General features: G+C 51.2%; 1 protein-coding gene across 1 annotated transcript; it reads left to right on the forward strand.

Moving 5' to 3' along the window:
• Positions 1 to 977: 977 nt before the first annotated feature.
• On the forward strand, positions 978 to 11,679 carry NENF (neudesin neurotrophic factor). The gene is made up of 4 exons (XM_060090939.1): positions 978 to 1,310; positions 9,011 to 9,071; positions 10,075 to 10,178; positions 11,132 to 11,679. The coding sequence occupies exons 1-4, from the start codon at positions 1,134 to 1,136 to the stop codon at positions 11,306 to 11,308; spliced, it is 519 nt and encodes a 172-aa protein (XP_059946922.1). The 5' UTR covers positions 978 to 1,133; the 3' UTR covers positions 11,309 to 11,679.
• The last annotated feature ends 8,592 nt before the right edge of the window (positions 11,680 to 20,271 follow it).

A 20,271-nucleotide genomic window follows, 5' to 3' on the forward strand; every position in this document is an offset into this window, starting at 1 on the left:
TCTCTCCTTATCTCAGTAAGTGGCAACCCCATCCTTCCAGCTGCACAGGCCAAAACCCTCAGGGTCATCCTTGGGTCCTCTCTGTCTCTCAGACCCCATGTCTTATCTGTCAGCAAATCCTGCCAGCTACACCTTCAGAACAAATCCGTGATCCACCCACTTCTCACCACCTCCCTGGCTACCACCTGGGGCCAAACCATCATCAACCAAATCATCTCTCGCCTGGATTATAACAGTAGCTCTCTGCTTCAGTCCTTGACCTCCCCTCCTACCCCTCTTCCCTCCCCGCTGTTCCTCCAACAAGCCGGGTACTATCCTTCCTCAGCATTTAAGCAGTTTTCCCTTTGCAGGGATTGTCCTCCCCCAGGTTACCTCCCTCACCTCCTGTAGATGTTCATACAAATACTGCCTTCTCATTAGGGCCTTCCCTGGTCAGCCTATTTAAAATTGCAACTCCCAGTGCTCCCTATCCCTTTGCCCACTTTATTTTTCTCCCTAGCATTCATCACCATCTAACATACTACTTATGTATCGTGTTTGTCGATTTCGCCCATAGAATCCACGCTCCATGGGGCGTGGATCTGTCTTGTTCAGCGATGTGCCTCCAGTGACCTGGTATATGGAGGCCCTCAAAAAGTATTTGCTGAATAAATCAGTGAAGAAATCCTTGCACAAATGTTAGCTATAATTATTTCAGTGCATGTCTTGTGCCCTACCCTCTGCAAAAATCCTTTGGGGACTCGAAATTTAAACACAACTGGGAAGAAAAAAAATCAGCCAAAAGTAAAAGTAAATTAATAAAGTTGGGGTCCTAGGTTATAAATCTCTCTTCCTAGGTGCTGGAATGTTGGCTGTGTCAACTCTGTACCTAATCAAGGAACTGCTGTAACAGACGCCACTGTTTGGCGCAACTTTCAGTGCGCAGTTTGGAGGCGGGAGCCCCCAGAATCCTAGCTCCAAGTTTCCGGCTTCGGCGTCCCAGTGGCCCAGGGCACCCCGCAGCGCGTGGAAGGCGCGGAGTCCGGCTCCTGACTCCCGGCCCCGGAGCCTCCGGGCGCCGGGCGGGCGCGCGGGGGTGGGGTTCCGGGGCCCCGCCGCCCAGGCCGCCCCGGGCCCGATTCGGTGCGCTCACCATGGCGGGCCCCGCGCCCGGGCGGCGGCTGCGGTGGCTGGCCGCGCTGGCTCTGGTCCTGGCGCTGGCCGCGGGGCTTCTCGCAGCCGGGGCCGGGCAGGCGCCGCGCCCTGCTGAGCGGGGTCCCCCAGTGCGGCTCTTCACGGAGGAGGAGCTGGCCCGCTACGGCGGGGAGGAGGTGAGCGGGGAAGCGCGGGCCCAGGGACCGGGCCGAGTCGGGCCTCGCGGAGAGGGAGGCGGGGACCCCGGGAAGCCGCGGCGCCGAGGGGAGGCCTCGGGGACAGGCGCGGGCCTCGGCGGGCGCCCCCTCCCGGAGCCCCGGCTCCGAGCTGGGCGCGAAGCCGGCAGGGCTCCTCTCTCCAGGCCTGGATCGCCGCCTGGGGACAAGGGGGGAGTCCCCAGCACTCGGGGCTCCCTGCTTCCCCCTTCCCCAGCCAGAGCACTCCACCCAGCGCTTCTCCCTCTCTTCCCGCGAGCTGTTTCCTAGAGACGCATTTTGGCTGGCGGTCTGTACACGAACCTCAAAACTTTTTTGTTGTCAATGTAAGCATCAGCTGCGGGCACACACTTATGCCTGCTCCGGGGGGAGTCGGGGGAGAGGGAGAGAGGGAAGCAAGGCCTGCTCCCCGGGTTAGGCGGGAATGGGGGCAGGTCCAGGGTTGATCCAAACTTTCCCTGCACTTTGCCTTCCTCATTTACCGGGCCCCTCTGCAGCCGACTCCTCACACTGGCTCTTAATGGCTGTGCTCTTGAGGCTGAGCCAGAGCTGGGGGAGAGGGCGGGTGGGGGGGGAGATCGGAGGTTAGAGACAAAGACGACCCCCACCCCCAGACGCACCCACTTCGGTCCACATCGGTCAGCAGTCTGGACGTGTCTAGGATATTCCTCACAGCCATCTGACCATTCGGGTTGTTGGGGCCCACTGTGATGGCCCTGGAGTGTGGGAACAGGATGCTGCACGTGGGAAGGGCCATGGAGCTGATACTGGATCAGGAGGTGGGGGCAACAGTTTGGTGGGGAAATCAGGGAATTACATTTCAGAGTTCAGAGTAGCATTTCAGAGTTGATAGGAATCAACCTCCTGCTTTTACAGGTGAGGAAACTGAGGCATGCCACCAGTTAGTGGTAGAACAAGGAAGGAACCTAATATTCTCTTGTTAAAACCCTCTGGTGTGGGCTCCCTAACCCCCAAGTTAAGTAGCCTTAGCTGGACTAGTTTCTCCAGGGGGATCTAGAAACCTGGCCCTTAGGCAGTGGTGCTAGTTTGGGAATCACTGTAAAGAGAGGTTGGTTAGAAGCCTGAGTCATTGAGAACACAGAAGGAGGGAGACAGGTATGTGACTGGATGTTAAGGGACACCATCTTTTGGAGCAGCTGGGAACCAGATGGTACTGGGTTAGGGAACCTGTGCAGAAAAGAGTTAACATAACAGGCCCACAGTCCTTAGAAAGGCCTTGGCTGATGTCTGGATTTCCAGGGTGTTCTGCATTTCCCTAACAGATAAAGGTGGCTAACTCTGGGCTCTTCGTACAAACTGTGCATTCACGTTGAACACTGCTAGGCAGAGAGGGCCTGCATGGCCGGTCCCCAGTAAAAACGCTGGGCTCTGAGTCTCTCATGGGCTTCCCTGGGCAAAAACATTGCACACGTGTTGCTGCATTTTGTTGCCGGGGAAAGAATGTGCTCTGTGTGGCCCCTCATGGGAGGAGACAGTGTAAGGAAGTCCACAGTAGATAGATTCCTCTAGACTCTACCTGTGTCCTTTCCCCTATGACTCTTACTACATCACTGTAATAAATCATAGCTCTGAGTACAATTATATGCTAAGTTCTATGAGTCCTCGTGAATCTCCAAATGGGGGGTAATCTTGGTGACCCCCAGCACAGAGTCCAAGGGAAGAGAGAATTCCTAGTGGAGACTGCATGCAGCAACCATGCCCAGGGTTCAGGATGAGGACTGAGAAAAGACCCTTGGCTTTTTTATGCTGATATTATTGATTGATACTCAACTGCCAGAAGGGGAGAGGGAGGCTTGAGATGGAAGCGGGTTAAGGAAAGAATTGTTTGGGGTGTGGTGCCCAGAGGATGTCTGCAGACAGAGAGAGTAAGAGAGGAGAGAGGCAGTTGAGCGCAGCTGGTTAGAGCTGCCCTGTGCCGAGGTTTGTCCTAGATGGTTCTGGTTTATGCCATTGTCCTGGGATAATTTTTTTTTTTTTTTTTTTTGGCGGTACGCGGGCCTCTCACTGTCGTGGCCTCTCCCGTTGCGGAGCACACGCTCCGGACGCGCAGGCTCAGCGGCCATGGCTCACGGGCCCAGCCACTTCGCGGCACGTGGGATCTTCCCGGACCAGGGCACGAACCCGTGTCCCCTGCATCGGCAAGCGGACTCTCAACCAACCACTGCACCACCAGGGAAGCCCTGGGATAATTATTAATAGCACCACCTTTCACTCTCAGAAGTGTTACCGTTTGTATAATACATTATACAAATAGTATAATTAGAGCATTATGCCTTTGACTCATATCTGGGTTTGAGTCCCTTTGGGCAAATAGCTAAACCTCTTGGAGTCTCAATTTTCTTTTATCATCTGTGGTACTTGTTATCAGTCAGGGTCCACCAGAAACAGAACCAGTGGGAAAAAAAAATATATATATAGGTATGTTTTTAATTGGAAGAATTGGTTCATGTGATCATGCAGGCTGGCTAGGTAAGTCTGAAATGCATAGGGCAGGCTGTCAGGAAGGGCAGGCCAGAAACCCTTGGCAGGAGCAATGCTGCAGCCCACAGGTGGAATTTCTTCTTCCTCCGGGAAACCTGAATTCTGTTCTTAAGGCCTTTCAACTGATGGCTCACCTAGATTATCCAGGATAATCTCCTTTACACAAAGTCAACTGATTGTGGATGTTAATCACATCTACAAAATACCTCCACAGCAATACCTAGATAAGTGCTGAATAACTGGATACTGTCGCCTATCCAAATTGACACATAAAACTGACCGTGATAATGGCTACAGGATAAGAGTTCCTACTCTACATGGGGGTTTTGTGAGGATTAAATAAGATGGCGATATGCAAAATGCATAGCGTAGTAGGCCTAGTGTAGTCTTAGCATAGTAAGCCTTAATCAATCTTAGCTGCTATTATTTTTATTAGCTTATTATTAAAGATACAAACAAGAGGCACTATAACAGGCCCATAATCCTCTTATGCAATTCAGAAATCAGATAAGCTCTGAAAAGCAGAAGGTTTTTTGTTTTTGGCTGCACCGCTGTGCATCAGGCTGGTTCTTAGTTCCCCAACAAGGGATCGAACCGTGCCCCCTGCATTGGGAGCGCAGAGTCTTAACCACTGGACCGCCAGGGAAGTCCCAGAAGGTTTTTTTTTTCACGTCATTTGACAGCAAAACCCTGCCTGATCTGAACTCCTTTGGTGATGGAACCTTGTTGGAGCTACGTGAGTCTATTTATAGTCTTTATTTATCCTACTTAGTGTGAATATTCATGTTTATGCTTTACTGTGGAAATATTGATATAGATGACGATGGGGTGCCGCCTCAGACCCCGGTAGGTGTTCTGGCATGTGCCCCTTAGCACCTTTCTAAAATCTGACAAATTCTAAATTCCAAAACACATCTGACCCCCAAGGGTTTCTGCTATGGGATTGTGGACCTTGTATAACAAGTCATTCTGAAACAACTAGCTATGAATTCTCATTTCTGTTATATTCCTTTTGGACGAGAGCCAAGGCAGACCCACCTGTTCCACATTCTGCTGCCTGGTTTGTGGTGAGAGCTCGGGCACCCCGACAGGAAGCTGCCTAGTATCTTCAGTGGACGCTTCAGATTGGAAATCACGAAAGACAGGGGTCCCGGCTGCTGGTGTCTTTCACCGAACCTACTGTGTTCTGGATCTACTGCACGAGGCCCTGTGCTACTTTATCCCTTTGGGGCAGTTTAGGTTGTCAGAGTGATCCACAGTGTGGCTCCCTGAATTATTCCCACGTGGGAGTGTGAAGATAGCTACACGTGTGCTTCTGGCATGAATTAGTCCTCTTGGAATACCTGCTGAAATCCGGCCTCCCTGGTGCCTCTTCAAAGCCCATTCTCCCAGTAATCCTAGTAAGGCTTGCAAAGAGGAGGTCATCTTAGGGACCTTTCCTGTAGATAACACATAGATCACAGAGTAAGCATGTTGAACAAAAATGAACGTAGGTTGAGAAAGGTCACATGTGTCCAGAGGGCCTTCCTGTGGACCCTGATTTCTTCAGCTGCCCTTATAACTAGAGATATTGATCACACGCTTTCATTGGCAGCTTTCGCCATGTCACATCAGCTGTTCTTTTAGCAGGGCTTCACTGTTTACAAATTATAGGTCAAAGATTGGCGTTCAAGTTTTCGACAAGGACGAATGTCGCGGGAAGGGCTTTAGAATCAAACAGGTGTGAGTCTGAATTCTGGCTATTTATTTACCAGCAGAGGAACTGTTGGCAAGTTATTTAAACTCTAAGCCTCAGTTTCTCCATCTACAAAACAGGTATAGTAATACCTTTTTCAGAAGGTCATTGTAAAAATTGACCTAAGTGACATACGTTAGTATAAGTAAACATGTATAACATATGGAGAGAACCTAGCGCAGTAGAATCTCAGTAAATATGAATTTCTCTGCCCTACCTTTGATCACACCCGAAATATATTAATTGTCCTGAATTATAGGCCTCTAGTAACCAGCATGAGTGGCTGAGGGCCCAGCCCAGGCAACATGATCAAAATAATATTCTTGTATGACTTACCCTCACATCGAGCTTTTAGAATAGAAAAACAGCATAAATCACAAGCCATTCATGAGTTTGGTCATCGTTCTTCCTCGGGCAATAAATGTGTGGCAGGACTGGTTGGGGAGAGGTGTATATATCCCCTCTTTGCTGCTGGCGTTCTAACCTGTATGTCAGACGCTGGAATCTGCAGAATTTTCCCCAACGGAGACGAGTCAATGGCACGTGAATGTTATTTTCCCCTGCCTTAGCGATGGAGGAAAAAGGCGGGGGAGGATTAGTTTATTAAGGAAAGCAGATGTCATGAAGCAGTTAGCTTTGGGGCAGGGCGGCTGGGGTGACTTTGAGGGTTCTCTTTGGTCCGGAGCGAATGTCATCCTCCACCCTCCAAGGGCAAAACTGACTTTTGCTATCCTCAGAAAATATGTTTTCTGCCTTACTTGCACCGTAGGATACCAAATACAGGGAGGGGAGGGCCGCCTGCCCCCATACTCCCAGCATGACTTCTGGGCCTGGGACCAGATGTCTGTATTTAACAAACACTTAATATAGACCCAACTCTGCCAAGCACCGTCCTAACCACTTTAAAGCATTAAATCATTTAATGATGACCCGTGAGGAAGGAGTTATTATCATCATCTCATTTTTCAGGTGAGGAAGGAGCCATAGGGCGGTTGAGTAACTTGCCCAAGGTTACACAGCTAGTGAGTAAAAGAGGTGGACCAGGCTGTGCTTTCTCCAGTTTGTACAAATGAAATGAACCACCAAGAGCCTCCCTTTCCATCACTCCAGGCAGTGACCTGTTCGGGGGTATATTGGTTCAGCTAAGAAGAAGGTATCAGAGGGCAAGCATGACCAGAAATGTTGTTTACCTTCTGAGTTTACTTAGGGCAACCCTGGACCCTGAGCTTGCCAAAGGCCCCTCTAGGCTTTAGGGTTATTCTTTGTAAATGGAATTTGTCTGTGCTCACTCACCAGCTCTCCCTGGAATCTGTACTAAGGGGGGATGGGGTGACATTTGTTTTCTGCTTTTCTAAAACTTAATAGTGAAGAGTAGGACTTGTACTTCTTCTGAAAGAATCATTCTGGACAGACAATAAAGAATATACAGACAGTGAAGGCTGTTGGATAGAGGCAGGTGAGTAAAGAGGTGAAACCACCCTTTCTAATTATATAATAAAATGACGGCTTGCAGACGTTTTGGCTGTGTTAAGGAATGTATTTTGCATCCTACCCTGGTGTACACACACACACAACTGAAAGAAAAGTGCCATGAGACTATGCTTATTCTTACTATGTGTGAAGCACTCTGATGTTTTCTAGTTTCTGCTCTATTTTGAACTTTGTTTTTCCTGTTTCATTTTTGTAAGCCTGTTGATAAATCACTAAGTTGATTCCATGACCCACTAATATGTTACCAATGCCAATTGCAGTTAGAAAAACATGGCCTTAGACCATTGGAGGGCCCAGGTATTTCTGCAGAAGAAAACATCTGTAGTAGTTTCTCTCTTTTTCAGGAAGAGTCACCGGTGAGGAACTTCTGCTCTGTCCCCAGCCTCTGTTGCAGGGTCTGAGGGTGCTGGAGGCCCAGGAGTTCCCGCCTTCCTGCCTGCACCCAGGCTCCAGGGCTCTCCCAGGTGTGGAAGAGGCCCTCCTTCCTCTGCTGCACTGTTCTGGTATCCCTTTGTCATGGTAGCTCCCGTGGCACTCTCTCCTGGCCCTGCTTGGCCACAGGTAGGGAGGAAGGCCAGATGGCCAAGCAAGCCCAAGACCCAGAGGAAAGATAAAGGCCCTGCCTCACTGATGCAGGTGACTCCCCTGGTTCCCTAACATTTGGGCACCTCCAACCTACTCACTCCCTGTGTCTGTCTTCGTGGCCCTGGGTCTTTTGAATGAATTTCCCAGGACACCCACCCTCTCCTGGTCCCAGGCAAGTGCACTGTCCTCGTGCTGTGTGCCTTCTGGTGGGGCAGGCCAGAGAGGGGACTGAGCCTTGGATTCCTGGGCTCCAGATTCCAGAAACTGCTTTCCCTCTGATTTGCTCTGTGACTCTGGGTAGGTCTCATAATCTCCCCAGGCCTGGATGATGAAGGTGCATTTGTAAAACGAAGGTGTTAGATAGATTATCTTCAAGGCCCCTTCTGATTGTAACTTAAAATTCCTCCAGAGTCCTTATCTGTCGCTTGGGAATTACATTTTTTTCTATCTTTCCTTTTGTATACCCAGGAATGTAGCAAAAAATAAAGTGTAAAAGCCAAGGAACTGCAAGGAAACAATATTGCTTGTATATTTCTAGCACCATAAATGGCTTTTTGAAAGGACAAACTGATAAAATATAAAAAGTGATTATGTTGTTCATCTACTTATATTCAATATATTGAAATAGGCCTCAAGGAGATAACTCAACAAATTAGAAAGTAACTTTTAGAAAGATATTCGTAATGCTGCCATTTATAGTTCTCAGGAATTGGAAATGAGCCAAAATAGAATAGCTATACAAACAGGTACACAGTATCACTAAAATAAGATAGAACTGTTTAAGTGACAGCTGTTTTGGTTATTTCAATACATGAAAATGTTTGTATGAACTAATATTACCTGTAGGAAGCAAAATATTGATATAAAATAGATCATTTACACTGATTACCTCCATGTATGTACATTGATGAAGATGAAATTTGGATTGATTTAATTTTTTTTTTTTCCTGGCCATGCCATGAGGCATGTGGGATCTTAGTTCCCAGACAGGGATCGAACCCATGCCCGCTGCATTGGGAGCATGGAGTCTTAATCACTGGACCACCGGGGAAGTCCCATGGACTGATTTAAGTAATTCATTTAATATTCTTTTGAGTTTTTATCTGTACGGAGTTGCTTCAGTTCCTGGGAAAGGTATTGCCATAGGCTTGTCATGATGCTTCATGACTTTTCCAGATTTTTGTGAGTGGGCATGACATTGCACAGGTGGGGCGAGCTCCCTGAGGACCGGCTTGTAACCTCACCTGCCACCCTCTGAACCGGCTGTGATGGGAAGAGATTTTACTCACTTGAACTGGCGGAGCTGGGCTCTTTGTCTCCTCCTCACAGCTTCTCTCCTGCTTCCCAGGAAGATCAGCCCATCTACATGGCAGTCAAAGGGGTGGTGTTCGATGTCACTTCTGGAAAGGGTAAGTGGCTTGGCTTTATGAATCCTTACCTCTGGGGAGCGTGGCAGCCTGAGTGGGTGCTGGAGGTGTGAGGGAAGGGAGGGAATGCTAGGCAGGTCCTTTCCCCCCCAGAATGAGTTCACAATCTTTGTCAGTGAGGTACTTCAACAGTGTTTTTCTAATGATGTCATGCTTCTGCTCAAAAGCCTTCCATGGCTGCCTGTTGCCTATAGAATTAAAGTCAAACTGGATGATTTAACCTAGATAAAGCAGTGAGAGGAAAAGTATTACTTAGCAAAGAGTCGTGATCATAGAACATTATAGAACATTTTAGTGCCATCTCACGTTTTCCCTAGTGGAAACTACAACTGATATCGTGGACGTAGTCTTGTAATGGTTCATTGTTTATTTGATACCAAACAAAAGATGTATGGAAGTAGACTTGGCTTCCATGAACATTTAGGAAGACAGAACATTTTTCTTGTTTACATTTTTAAAATATATTTATTTATTTATTTATTTATTATTTGGTTGCACTGGGTCTTCGTTGTGGCAGGCGGGCTCCTTAGCTGTAGCTCACGGGCTCCTTAGTTGTGGCTCGCCTGCAGCATGTGAACTCTTAGTTGCAACATGCATGTGGGATCTAGTTCTCTGACCAGGGATGGAACCTGGGCCCCCTGCATTGGGAGCGTGGAGTCTTACCTACTGCACCACCAGTAGGAAGTCCCTCTTGTTTACATTTTAAATATTTTTAAGGGATTATTTTCATTCTGTATTAAAAAAAAAAAATCACCTCTCAGCCCAGCATGTGTCACTTATTCCATATTCTGAATTAGCGGAATCCAGTGGGAAGGCTGGGGGTGGCTTATTGGACTTCCCATCCTCACTGATGTCCCTCTCCTCAGCCGAGCCTTTGCAGGATTGGGTGGGGTGGGGTCTCAGAAGCCCCACCCCCTGCCGTATATAGGCTCCTGGCTGCTCTGTGCACATGCACTCACATCTTCTTCCTTCCTCCCCACTACAGAGTTTTACGGACGAGGAGCCCCCTACAACGCCTTGACCGGGAAGGACTCCACCAGAGGGGTGGCCAAGATGTCCCTGGATCCTGCAGACCTCACCCACGACACTGTGAGCCAGATAATGAGCCTCTGTCAAAGTGTCCCACCTCCTTGGCCACGGCCTTTTTTCTTCCCCACGCCCCACCTCTGGGCAGTAGCAAAGCTTCCTAAATAGTCTGTTTACTGTTCCAGAGGTAGCCAGTTGTTTTCTTAAAGTAGATATCTGCCTGTGCCCCTCCTGCTCAAAAACCTTCCGCGGCTCCCCACTGCCTACAGAGTCAAGTGTGAACTCTTGTGAACTTGAGATCAAACTCAGTTGATCTTCAGAGTTTGGCTCCAGCCTGCCCTGGCTGCCCCATCCCCCTGACAGTCTGCACCTGCCACCCCCCAGCCTCTGATAGCTTTGCTGTTAGTCTCTGAGACCCGCTTTCCAGGCCACTCCCGGTAGCTCAGGGGAGGAACAGGGTAGGAGAGCAGAGTCTCCGCCGTGCTCGTATGTCTGTGAAGGAGAAAATAGCATTAACAAAAACCATTTCGGGGTCTAAGTAATCCCAACAGAAAGGCTGGCATTCACCCCCCGTTGTGCTCAGGTGAGTCACACTCTTAAGCTGCAACATTACAGAAACAAATCAAGAAACTACAGAGGTGGGGAAGGGTGTGTAAATCTGTAAGGGGAGGAGTGTAGAGGGCAGGGGGCTTTATCGCGCAGGAGGAGGTGGTTGCAGACCGCAGAGCGCCCCCAGCGCCGACCAGGCTGGGGGTTCTCTGGAGTCTTAATTCCTACATCAGTCAGACCACAAACACGGCGCAGCCATTGCTCCCCCCGCGTGTAACTTCCGCAACACACATGCACACACAGGGCTGTCTCGAAAAAATTGTCCACGATTTGATTTCTGATACACTTTTTCCCTCGCGTTAGGGGACGTGGGGTGAGTAAAGTCGGGGTAGGGGCTGGCGAGAAGCCGGGGGCAAGCACAAGTCACTCACTCCTACCCCTGTATTTCTTGGGCTTTTCTCCCCAAGACGGGCCTCACAGCCGAGGAGCTGGAATCCCTGGATGATGTCTTCACCAAAGTGTACAAAGCCAAATATCCCATCGTTGGCTACACAGCCCGAAGAATCCTCAACGAGGACGGCAGCCCCAACCTGGACTTCAAGCCTGAAGACCAGCCCCATTTCGATATAAAGGACGAGTTCTGATCTGCAGGAGACCGTTCTTGGGAGGGTGAGGCAGGGAGACACTCAGATGCAAACTCTCCTGCAAAAGAGGCTGCTGGGGCCTCTGGTCACCGGATCTGAGTAAAGCAGACGTTTAACCTGGAACACTGAATGCCCTTTATTGCCCTTGGTCAAGTGTTCTACCCACCTAGGTATCCTGCCTGCACACCAGCCAGGGAGGTAATAGTCGCTGACGGGGGACACCTCCTAGGTGTCAACGTGGGCTCTGGGGGCAGAGGAATTACGAGTGACCTTTATTGCTTCTTTATATTGCTCTGTACTTGCCAAGTTTTCTACCATGACCATGTGTACTTTAGAAAAAGCACCAAAATAAACTTCCTATTTTCACAAAAGGAGAATTCTTCCACACGTGCCCTCTCCTTGGAGCCTCATCAGCACCCCTTGTCTCTTCTGGCCTGCTTTCTGTCTCCCCGGCCTGTGAGGGGGCCGGGCAGCAGGGGCATCCGAGAGATGTGGCAGAAATGGGGTGCATTAGGTGGAGGGGTGGAGAATGAGAAAGAAAGCTATTAAAGGGCCTGGCGTTACACCACAACCAGGAGAGTGACGGTATGAACTGGCTTCAGCCCCTTCTGCAGCTGGAAGGTGGTGAGGAGGGCCGGGGTCCGGTGTGGGCAGAGCCTGCCCTGGAGGTCATTCCAAAGATGGTGAAGCACATGCAACACGCTGGACTCAGGTCAGATTTCATAAGGAAATCCCTTTTGAGGGTAGGATTCTTCCCGAAGGGACATTTGGCAATGTCTGGAGCTATTATTTTTAAAATTTTGATTGTTAAAACTGTAGGATGCTACTGTTTCTAGTGTCCGGTGATGTTGTTTTTGTTTTGTTTTAAAGGCTTTTTAAAAAATATATTTATTTTGGCTGCACCAGATCTTAGTTGTGGCATGCAGGATCTTTCTTTTAGTTGTGGCATGTGGGATCTAGTTCCCCAACCAGGGATCGAACCTGGGCCCGCTGCATTGGGAGCGTGGAGTCTTAGCCACTGGACCACCAGGGAAGTCCCCCGGGGATGTTGTTAAACATCCTGCAATGCGCAGGACAGTCCCCATAGCAGAGAATTACCTGGTCCAAAATGTCAATTGTGCCAAGGTTGAGAAATCCTGGAAATTTTACGGTAGAGATAAATTTGACATACAACTTTGTCTTTTATTTAAACAAATAGCAACTACCCCTTCTTCTTCTTTTACATAGAAGAATTTTAAGCAGAAGAATTTCCTAGGATGACTGTTCAAAATGCTGATTCCTATGTCCTACCCCTAGGGCTTATGATTTAGTATTTCTAGAACATGGCCTGGGAACTGCATTTGTAATGAGCTCCCCAGGAGATTGTGATACACTTGGGCCCAGATGTACTTTGAGAAACACCACTTACACCTTACCAGTCACCGCAGGGAGGACTCCTCCAGATCCTTTTGGAGGACCACGTTTGACCTTTGCTTTACTCTTTGGTGTGTCCAGACTAATGGTGAACTCCTGGGTCCCACTCCAGAAGCATGGAGCTTGCTGGCCATCCAAGAGGAATGGGTCTAGAATTTATCAGAAGGACTCTTTGGCCTAGAATTCAGGAAGTTGCTCATGTGGCCAAGGTAGTCTGTACTGGGACATTTTGCCCCCAAACAGATGATGTATGAATGAATACAAATGGTTATAAGTCCTTGGGAACCCCCAAGAGATGACTCTTACTTATGTGCCACCCACTTCCCCCATCACCAAGCCATGGATGGGCTAGGATTCCATTCCTTGGAGCCCCGTCTCTGCAAGGTGGGCAAGGTCTCCAAACTCATGTCCCTGGGAACTTTCCAGGACCACTGTTGCCCCCGCTCCCCTCTCCTCCCCTTGCCCCCATCACAGCACATTTTTACCTCAGGGTCTTAGGATCCCCACTCCTGGGGCAATTCTGCCCAGTTCCCTGCCCTGCACTTCAAAGACCACCTCCTACACCCCAGCAAGGGTCTTCTCTGAATAAGAATGTCTCTCATTTCGAGATTCCAAGCAGCCTTTGCCAGGACAGAGCACACACAAATCTGGGCACCCCAAACAGGCTCCACTCAGGGTAGGTACAGCTCAGGGGAGGGGGATGCAGGCTGGCGGGGGGATTTCCATCATTGGTGTCTATGGGACCTAAAGAAAAACACAGAGATCCCTGGAGCCCAAAGCCTGCTGCCCCATTTACCCCTTCTCCCACATTTGTTCGTCATGTCTTCTTTGTTTTAAAGGTTTATATCCTTGCAAGACTCAGCTTGGATGTACCTCTGCCAGGAAGCCTTCCTCTGAGGTCCCCTATAGCTTAGCACTCACCCGCTTTGCTGTAATTGCCTATTGATGAGATTGTCTCCCCCAAACACGAAAGCACAGACACTCACCTAGGGTGGCCAACCTTTCCCGACTTGCTGGGTTTTACACTGAAAGTCCTGCATCCCAGGAAACCCTTCAGCAGACCTGAGGGACAGAGCTGCACCAGCCTCACCAGCTGCTGAGGCAAGGCCTCCTCCCAGCGGGGGACCCCAGGCATAGTGGGGAGGTCATGCATCACCTTGGAATGAAGAAGGAAGAAAGGAGCTATGACCTTTACCCAGGAGAAGCGAAGGTGAGGGGAAGGCGATGGGAGAGTGGATGGGGGCTGGGTTTTTTGTTTGTTTGTTTGTTTTGCGGTACCCGGGCCTCTCACTGTTGTGGCCTCTCCCGTTGCTGAGCACAGGCTCCGGACGCGCAGGCTCAGCGGCCATGGCTCACGGGCCCAGCCGCTCAGAGGCATGTGGGATCTTCCCGGACCTGGGCACGAACCCGTGTCCCCTGCATCGGCAGGTGGACTCTCAACCACTGCGCCACCAGGGAAGCCCTGGGGGCTGGGTTCTTAACCACACAGGTTCAAGTTCAACCTCTCAGAAGGGACACTCAATTTCTGGCCTAAGGTAGGTGCCCAGCACATTGGAGTGTTGTTGATATTGGTGTAATTCATGAAGTCCTTCCCCAAATCTTAGTTCCTCTTGCAAGGTGCATCTCCTCCACCGTCTCCCAGGCGCTGCCCAGCCAGCTCCTTCTGCCTCGTGTTTCCTGCAGCTGGGGTACTCACCCCTCCCTCTGTGTGTTCCTGGCGGGCAGCTGCCCAGGCCTCCCCAACAGGTGGAATGGAGCTGGCTCCCTGCCCATAACAGGGATGAAGAGGCTTAAAGGTTTAAAGGCAGGAGAAAAGGCCTGGGAGCAGGGAGCCTCGTTCTCCATTTGGAAGATCACACCACTAAGTATTGAGCGCCCCAGAGGGGAGAGCGATGGAGCTGACTGGTCAGCAGGAGAGGAGGCAGAGGGACCTGACCAGCAAGCCAGCTCCTAGAGGTACGGTCGTGCAGAGGGCATCCTGCCCGGTCCCAGCCTGGTCGGATGACCTCCAGACTCAGACACCTCATGTCCTTCAGGCATCTGCTCCAGGGGGGGTCTGCTCACCACCGCCTTAGCTTCCAGGAGAAAAACTAAGGGTCTGAATAAAGCAGCCTTACCCTCTACACTGGCTTCCTTCAAAAGGCCGCTTCTCAAAGCCCCAGACTCCAACAAGCATGGCCTGCTGGGGCTCTGTCAGCTCCTGGAGGCTTCCAGGCCACGAAGGCCTTGCTCAAGCAGGCCTGGAGGTGCCCAGGCTTCTCTGGAGAGGCAGGCCGGGCAGGCTGCCCCACGACCGGTGGGGAAATTATCCAGGCAGAGGCTGGCCCTGCAGGCCTCCTTCCAGGACATCAGATGTAATCATTGCCTTGATACCACGATGTGTCGCTCATTTTTTATGCTCCATTTCACGGTCAGCCCAGCACGTGTGGTGTCATCCCTCAGTGACAGACTCAGCTCTCTTCCCTCGACTCCTCTGCCATGCAAGCTGCTCTGAGCCATTCTGAGGCATTCCCAATGGCAAGTGCAAGGCCTTAACCCCCCGGACGAACGCTACACCAACAGGGCTGGAGCCAGTACACCAATCCCACACCCTGAGGCCCATTCTACAGGGGTCCCGGAGATGCTGAGCCCCAGCTGGGCACAGCAGGAATCAGCTCCATACACACCCTTGAACTGGCAGATCCCATGGCTCACTTCCAAAATGTGAGCCCCTGCTCAGTCTTTGCTTTGGGGGAGAACCCCGGTTAAGACAAAGTTTACTTCCTAAGACACTAACACAATCCCCTTATGCCAAACTCAGTTTTACTAATAACACCTGACACTTGTATAGCACTTTACGGTTCACAAAGCTCTCGTTCCAGTGACCATGGCTTACAAATCACCCCCAGAACCTAGTGGCGTGAAACAGCTATTCTTCGTGCTCAGAGACTGTGTGTGTCGGGAACTCTGAGAGGGAGCAGTGGGACCCACAGGTCCCATGGTGACTCTGGCTGCCGGCCCGAGCTCCAGCTCTCTCCACCTGTCACTTCTCACAGCGTGAGGTCCGGGCTGTGCCTCCTTTTATGACCCGGCCTCGGCACCAGGCAGCATCACTTCTACTCGCCAAGGCAGCCACGGAGTTCCACCCAGAGTCGAGGGGCAATGGACCATTCTGGGAAAATACAATCTGCGGTCGTTCCTCCCACATGATCTCATTAGATTCTCAGAGAAGAGATGCTATCTCATCTTTTGGTTTGCAGTACTTAGCTCGGTGCCTGGCACATAGCAGTAAATCACATTTGTCTTGTAGAGAGAGACAGGGTTTAGCATCAGACGGACCTGGTTTGAATCCTGGTTGCATGACTTTCTACCTGTATGATCCTGGAGAAGTTATTTAGCTTCTCTGAGCCTCAGTTTCCTAACCTTTAAAAGGAGGGGTTCAAAATACCCATTTCACAAGGCTGGCGCTAGGATTAGGCTCAGTTGTGTATGTAATGTGCATGTAACACACATGGAGTATGCATGTATGTGAGAGCAGACTCCTGATACCGGGCAGTGTCACCTTCTTGTTTCCCCACCTTGCACTCCATTCCACCCTCACCTCAAGGACTGGTGGCTTCTTGGACTTCCCATCAGGGTCACGGACCCAGGTGAGAAGAAACATTTAGTTGTTTGTCTGGGGCCTTGGCATAAGGCTGGGGTTGAAGAAGTCAGGGTGACCAGCTACAGTTCATTCTCTCTCTCTCTCTCTCTTCCCTCTCCCTGGACTCTAGCTGCTCAGCCCAGAACTATGAGCAGTAACCCAGCTGCCCTGATGGAACCTGCCTCTAATAGCTCAGACTCTCTGGTTCCCCAGAAGCCCTGGAGATTCTCCCAGAGTCCCAAGGGCAATGGGGAATCGTGCCCCTCTACCCCCAGGGCATTGCCCGGACTGCAGTCCTGCTGCCAGAGGCCTACAATCAGGTGTGCCTGGGGGTACCCATTGTGGTGCAGCCTGTCCCACCCCTGCCCGTACCTGATGGTTTGGGTCCCTGCCCAGCTTCCACCCTACCCCACACTCCAGAAGTTAAGTGACTTCAGTCCTAGGAGGTGCCTCCCTCACAATCTCCCCTGGCCCCTCTCCCATCCTGTTCCCTCTGCCTAGAATGCTCTCACCCCTTGCCCACATCACCTTCAAAATCTTATCGTGGCTTACATATCACCTCATCAAGGAAGTTTTCCTGGATCCCTCTCTGCCAAGATGGTACCCAGCATACTCCTGTGGAGGCAATTGTGTTTTAAGTTTTTGCACCAGGTTGTGAGGCACTTGCCCTGTTCTCAGCTCTCTCCACCACCTAGCACACCGCCCAGCACCTTCTGTGTTTGATGAAATGAATAAATGAGTGAATGGATTGGTGCTCCCACACCCAGGGCACCCCTCTTCTTGGCAGCCCCCTGCCTCACCCTACACTCAGGGATGTAGGTCTGAATCCTGGGGCCTCACGACCACTCCTGCCCTCCGGCCAAGGTCCCCAGAGCCCACTGGGCATCGCTGCTTCCGGGATCTCTCCTGGACCAAACACGCCTGAGCCTTTGCACAGCCTTGTCATGTGGGAACGTATACAAATAATAAGTGGTTCCCCTGGCAACCATTTCAGCAGATGGTAACCAGCACAGACGTCCTGGGAAGCCTTCAGGCTGGAGGAAAGAAGCCCTGCCCCAACTATTGCTGTCCTGTCTGGGCCGGGCAGGGCCCATCTGAGCTGCCTCTTCTCTCAGGGCTTTCTGGGGACCACCTGCTCTGAAGCCTAAAGGGAAAAAATGGCCAAAGGAGCTGCCCATCTGCTCAGACTATCCACCCCTGCCAGTCCCTGCACTGCTGGCCTGTCCCCACCCTGTGGGGTCACTGGAGTCCTCCACTGGCTGCCCCGCCCTGCCCAGTGCCTCACTTCGGAGGCTGCCAGCTGGAGACTGCTGCCAGAGGCCTAATGTTACAGGTGCCCATCGTGCTGAGCTTGTCCCAGGCCCCACCTGCAGGGTCTCTGCCCAGGTCTTCAGTGCCCACCCTGCAGCCAGGCCCACGGCCTTGATCTTGCCAAGCCTCCGCCCAGCTCAGCCTAGGCCCTGTGGTAACCCTGCTCTCAGCACTACCCCAGCTCCCCTCCAGGGTGACTAGAGGACGTGGGGCTCCTGCAGGCTGAGGTTCTAGAGGCCCGTGGGTTATGGGAGTCAGAGACATGAGCTACAGAGGGTGCTGGAAGAGATCTATAAAAGCACTGGTAGGGACTTCCCTGGTGGAGCAATGGTTAAGAATCCGCCTGCCAACATAGGAGACACGGGTTCGAGCCCTGGTCTGGGAAGATCCCACATGCCATGGAGCAACTAGGCCCGTGCACCACAACAACTGAGCCTGCGTGCCACAACTACTGAAGCCCACGCACCCAGAGCCCGTGCTCCGCAACAAAGAGAAGCCACGGCAATGGAAAGCCCGTGCACCACAACGAAGAGTAGCCCCCCCTCACTGCAACTAGAGAAAGTCCACGTGCAACAATGAAAACCCATCGCAACCAAAAATCAAATAAAAATATTTTTAAAAATAAATAAATAAATTAAATTAAATTAAATTAAAAAGCACCGGCAAAGGGTGAAGCCGTGTGAGCTGCAGACCACCTGAGGGAAGCCGGGCTCTGGTAGAACCGAGAGAGGGGAGAAGCAGCAGCTGAGAGGGGAGGGTTAGAGGCAGAGTCTGGGGTGTGGCCTTGAGGTGTCTGGGAAGTGGACACCCCAGGCCTGCAGTGGGTGGCTGGTGGGTGTGACCTGTCAATCATGCTGCTGCCGGCTTCTCCCCATTCTTGGGAGAGACTCCTGCTCTCCTCTCACTCCCCTTCCTCCTGGGGTACCGAGTTTACTGCATGTTCGGGGCTGCAGTCACCGCCACCCAGGCAAGCCCACCCTGTTGCACACCCCTCCCAGCTGGACCCGGCTTCCTGTCCGTCCATACACTCATGCCGTTAGTCAGCGTTGCTGTGGGCTCTGTGGACCTCTTGTCTAAGTTCACTGCTGTGTCAGGGACGATTACAGGCATGAGCCCTGTGCCCTAGGTATTTGCTCCTTCAAACTGGTCTCAGGGAAAACACACCTCTGACACCTAACATGTCTAGAGCTGGGATTCCAACACAAGTTTTATTCCCTTCCTATGTTCTTTCCACTCTGCCTCATTATACTGCACCTGAAAATCAAGTCTTCTAGGCGAGGCTAAACTCTGGGCAGGTGGAATCAGGATGCAATATGCTAGGCTCGTGGCAGAGACTCTAAAATCCTTGAGGGTCTCTTGAGGGAGACTTTTGGACTAAGGACGTGTGATACAGGTTCAGGGTGCTGAGCCCTGGGGCCTCACCCAAGAAGGAGGCAGTGGGATCCAAGCCCACCCGTGGGAGCCCGCCTGATGGTGGCAGCTGCAAACCACCCCAAAGACAGGAGAGACTACAATGGCCTTGGGGGCCAGCAATGCCCACCTGGAGGTCAGCTGAGCAGTGCTGGGCTGCTCGGGCTCATCACCCCCATAGTGTCCTGGTACTGCCACCCAGGACCCTGAGGTAAGGATTCGACCTGGACGTGGAGCAGTTCCTCATTACCCAGATCTCTGAAATACATCTGTTGCCTCCCTGTTGGAGTCCCCTCACCCTGCTTTCCCATTTAGCCATGACCCTCCCCTCGACCATCAGCCTTAACCCTCTTTCTGATCCATATTTCTCCACACTCTCACCATTCCCCCAAAGCGCAGGCAGCCTCCTTTCCACAATGTCTTAATTACATCGGACTTCACATAGCCATCTACCAACCAGCACATGCCTGCTATGTATCCAGTGCTGTGCTAGTCCTGGGGGTGGGGTGGAGGGAAGAAGCCAGGAAAATAGATGCAAGAACTGTCCTGGCCCTTAAGGGTCCCCGAGGAGGAGAGCAGTGGGCTGAGCTGCGAAGAGGTATCTGTAGGACCAGAACTGGTGATCTGTGGGGACCCGAGCCACAGGATCCTGAGCGGGACAGGCTCGGGCATGAAGTTGTGGAAGGGTGTTGGGATTTTCAGGGAAACTTCTGACCAGTTCCGGCTCACCAGCAACCACTTGAATGGGACAGTAGTGCCCCCCGCTGGTTGGTTCATGGAACCCTCCAGCAGCTGTTTTGTAAAGCCCAGAGGATTAAGGTCCCCTTAAGAACATCTATTTTTGGTTCCCAATATTTCCATAATGAAATGCTAACAGGAGCAGCCAAAGGGTTTCCCAAAGGACCCAAAACCTGCCTGCTGAACTCCCATGTTCTCCAGCTGCCTGTTCCCCAGGGGTTAGAGCTGCCCTTCATTCTCATGTACAGTTCTCTCTTCCATTCAGTTTGACTAAAGGGTCCCAGGGCAGCACCCATATGTCCTCTTTGCCGAGTATGTGCCCGGCCTCAGAGGGAAGGCTGTGTGCACATTCAGAGTGACGTGTTGGAAAGAACACTAGATCCAGGATCAAGAGGCTTGGATGCTCGCCCCACGTCAGCCGCTAACTAGTGGTGAGATAATCATTACAATAATAGCTACATTTATTCAG

This window comes from Mesoplodon densirostris, chromosome 2 (assembly GCF_025265405.1).
Source record: "Mesoplodon densirostris isolate mMesDen1 chromosome 2, mMesDen1 primary haplotype, whole genome shotgun sequence".
In the NCBI taxonomy this organism is placed as follows: domain Eukaryota; kingdom Metazoa; phylum Chordata; class Mammalia; order Artiodactyla; family Ziphiidae; genus Mesoplodon; species Mesoplodon densirostris.